This window comes from Loa loa, assembly GCF_000183805.2.
Source record: "Loa loa unplaced genomic scaffold supercont3.7, whole genome shotgun sequence".
Lineage (NCBI taxonomy): Eukaryota > Metazoa > Nematoda > Chromadorea > Rhabditida > Onchocercidae > Loa > Loa loa.
Genome location: NW_018108187.1, coordinates 397,166 through 400,822, shown reverse-complemented (window position 1 = coordinate 400,822; position 3,657 = coordinate 397,166). Strand labels below are relative to the sequence as shown.

The 3,657-nt window shown below is 32.0% G+C and overlaps 2 protein-coding genes across 2 annotated transcripts; one reads left to right on the top strand and one right to left on the bottom strand.

Annotated features, from left to right (window-relative positions):
- Positions 1–449: 449 nt before the first annotated feature.
- Positions 450–2,198, bottom strand: LOAG_12733 (hypothetical protein; the record flags this gene model as incomplete). The annotated part of the gene is made up of 4 exons (XM_003148245.2): positions 2,112–2,198; positions 1,587–1,662; positions 1,191–1,383; positions 450–702 (listed from the first exon to the last, which is right to left on the bottom strand). The coding sequence occupies exons 1-4, from the start codon at positions 2,172–2,174 to the stop codon at positions 450–452; spliced, it is 585 nt and encodes a 194-aa protein (XP_003148293.2). The 5' UTR covers positions 2,175–2,198.
- Positions 2,199–2,740: 542 nt separating this feature from the next.
- LOAG_12732 (hypothetical protein) lies at positions 2,741–3,657 on the top strand (the record flags this gene model as incomplete). The annotated part of the gene is made up of 3 exons (XM_020448593.1): positions 2,741–3,043; positions 3,407–3,562; positions 3,601–3,657. The coding sequence occupies 3 exons, from the start codon at positions 2,741–2,743 to the stop codon at positions 3,655–3,657; spliced, it is 516 nt and encodes a 171-aa protein (XP_020301278.1).

The window sequence follows — 3,657 nt, the reverse complement described above, 5'->3', positions numbered from 1 at the left end:
ATAATAATAATAATAATAATAATAATAATAATAATAATAATAATAATAACAATAATAATAATAATAATAATAATAATAATAATAATAATAATAATAATAATAATAATAATAATAAAATTGTAAATGAGTAATGTATCAAGTGATAATAAATTTTTATGGGTTCTTTCTCTTTTTTTCCTCTTCTAATTGATCATATCTGTTCGCATATCTACATTTTTGGTTAAACTAATTGATTACTTTCTGATTTATTAGCATAATTTCCAATATCAAATCAATGTTTTCGGTTACATTCGCCAGTATCATGCAATCAACATATTCTTATGTTATGATAATTGAATCAACGATATGTTAAAAATAATATTAAAAAAGATTCTAATAATAGGAGATTTAGACAAATGTTTTATTGACAGTTTACTTTGATTATGATTCCATAAATCGATGACATCAATTCATTTAATTCTTTGAAATTTTACATTTGAAATGACTCGACACAGGAAACCATTGAATTCTAATCGAAGATTATCATCGTCACGATCGATGTTCAGTGAAACAACTCGAAGATTGCTCATCTGAGGTAAGAGAGAAAATCCAGTGATTACTGCATCATTGGTCAATGTATTGCTGGACTGACCACTGGTTGTATGCAACAGGACAAGAACGAGTGATGGATCAATGTTCCCACGTTGCACAAATTCCTCGTACCTTAGCATAAATGCCAATGAATCAATATAATAGTTTGATCTTATTGATTCATTACAAAACATTTGATCCACTTACTTCTTCAGTTCTTATGATATCCAGAAATCCATTTATTCTGTTAAAGATATCAGAGCATAGCTAAAAGTTGAGAGAAGATCTATCAGTTGTTCTGTTCTTTTTCAATTCCGCATTTCTGATATGATATCGCAAAGGAACAGGCTTCCTCTCTTCAAAAAGGATATCCGAAACTAAGAATGCGTTATTGCTCTTTCAAAAGATCTATTAGTTATTGATTCATTTTGCTCAAAATCAACAATGAAATATTTGGGCCAATTCCGATAAAGATGGAGGAATAGCCCGACATTTCATTCACCATCTTAGTTCTGTTGTAGCAGATTTATAGTTGACGCTTTACGTGGGAACGAACAATTAGTCGCAAGAATTGTTGATCTTATAGTTCACGTCTCAGCTAAAGTAATGTAAATTGATACCATGGCAAAAGTGCCGATCCTTCGTCTTGATCAGGCCTACATATCAATATAACACCATGAGTATTACGTCGAATCGCAGGCCAGCATTTTTGATATTGTTTATCACCACTGCAGTCCCAAAGTTCTACCTCTGCTTCCACTCGTTCTCCATCAAGTTCCAGATCATTACTCTCGAATTCAACAATTCGTACACCTCAACAATATCATCGTTTCTTTATATCAAAATAGTGCTAAACAACATGTCATCTGCGATCGCCCGAAAAAAATAATGCATTCAAGAAGCTCATTCCTTAAATTTCAGCTTTAATAATCTTTTAATATCAATAAAAATCTTAAAACTAAATTGTATCGGCAGGAAATATCATTTATTGCACAAAATAAGAACAAAGTTTTCACCTCGGGTTGGTCGATATTTATTGAGGCTTATATCACTTGAATCCGCCAAGTAATTCGATATTGTCGTCTTTCCGCTCTAATTTATAATGTAATTAGGAAAAATTCTTTTTCCTTGATTTATCAAACTATTTGTTGTACATTATGGATCTTCAAATTTTGAAATAAAAAGTTATTTGAAAGAAAAAAAAACAAAATGAATGTTAGTTAACAAAGTTGATTTGATTTGAAAAATGGAAATATTTATATTGTTGTTTTAACAAAGAATCCGATGGATAGTAATAAAATGTTTCGAATAATTGTGCTGCAAAAACAAAAGAAATCAAAGATATTTACATTTTATCAATTAAATAACTACTTGCTACTTGAATTATCTGATAAACAATCAAAAGGAGAAAATTAAAAATTTCAACAGAATTTTTGGATATTTGATTTTAACGGAAACTATCATAAAGCAACTAACTAACACATTGCGTTTTAATTAAAAGGATGGTGATTTAAATTCGATCAAGAGGAATGTTATCTCACCTGAAGTGGTCCAAGAACAAGAATTTTGATCTTCAAAGGAGTGGTGGTCGCCATCGTTTTCATTGACACTATGGGAACTAATCACCATGACTACTGCATCATTACTTGCTATATTGCAGTGAAGCCTTTGCAAAGCTGTTGATTTGAAAAAAATCTAAATTATCTCATCGGTTGGTGTACTCATTATCTAAATGATAAGAATCAATTGCTGTTGATACTATTATTAAAATATGCTGGCAAAAAAAAAAAAAATTCAAGACATTTTAAGCGAGCTTCTAACTAATTCTTCAAAAATGATGAACCGATGAAATGTCAGGACATTGTATGTTTTTCATTTCTTTGAGTGGTTGCTTTAATTAACACAGTCACTCAGAATAAGTTTGTCTTTTTGTGGCTTTGGTCATGTCGCATTGACATTTTACTTGAAACAATAAATGAATCTTATTCCAGGGATAATTTTAAAATCGATTCAGGACTAAGTTTAAGCATGTTCAAAGGCTTCAAATCTTTAAAAAAATTATCTCTTGAGTCGTTCCAAAAGTCATAGCTTTCATTATGATTTGCTGAAAAAACGCTCCTTCAAAGCTTGAAGTTTTGTAGGTTTTAAAGAATAGATTGTGTGATAAATAATGGCTGCTTCCACTCCACCAGCAGGAAATTTACCTCCAGCTTCAACTCCAACTCCACCAGATAGTGCTCCAGCTCCACCTGTGGGAGGTGGACCACCAGCCGCTCCACCACAAGGCGGAGTAAAGCCACCAGTTGCTGTTATATCAGTACCGATACCACCGAATAAACCAAATGAGCCAGCGTTCCAGCTGAAAATTGAGCCAGACACAAGATTGGAGTTTAAAAGTGACAAATTGACAGAAGAACCATGCCAAATTGAAGTTAAATTGACAAATCCATCGAAGGATAGACAAACATTCAAGGTTTTTTTTGGTTATGAAAATTAGACTGTTCTGGGAAATTGTGTATAAAAACAAATGATATCAATTTATTTGATAGTTTCTAAAACAGACAGTATCCGTTTGAATGTTCAACGTTGATTAAACAAACATCTAAACCTTACTCCTTCAGTGTTTATCTGTCACAAAACTTTTGTTTGTCGTAACGTGATGAGCCTAAAAGGTGCAAATGATGAATTTGTCAGCCTTTAAATCCATTTGAATTTTTTTCATTCAAAATTCATTTAAATTTGAATTCAAAGCTTCTGAATTTTAAAACATCGGTCGGAACAATTTACTTTCGGTATATCACTGGCCGAAAGAAAATCAATTCCCGGAATGTTCTAGGTGAAATGCACATCAAACGATATTTTTCGGGTGCGTCCACCGCTTGGATTTTGCGATGCAGAAGCTTCGACTACAATTAAAATTACGTTTTCAAGTAAAACAGTGCCTGATAGTGGAAGGCATTATTTTGCATTTTATCACATGAAGAGTAATGAGGTTTGTCAATACTGTGAAATTCTGATTAATCTTTCCAGAAACTCTTATCAAAGGAATCCGGAGCAACATTTTTCCCTTTTTCCCCTCCTTCTTGA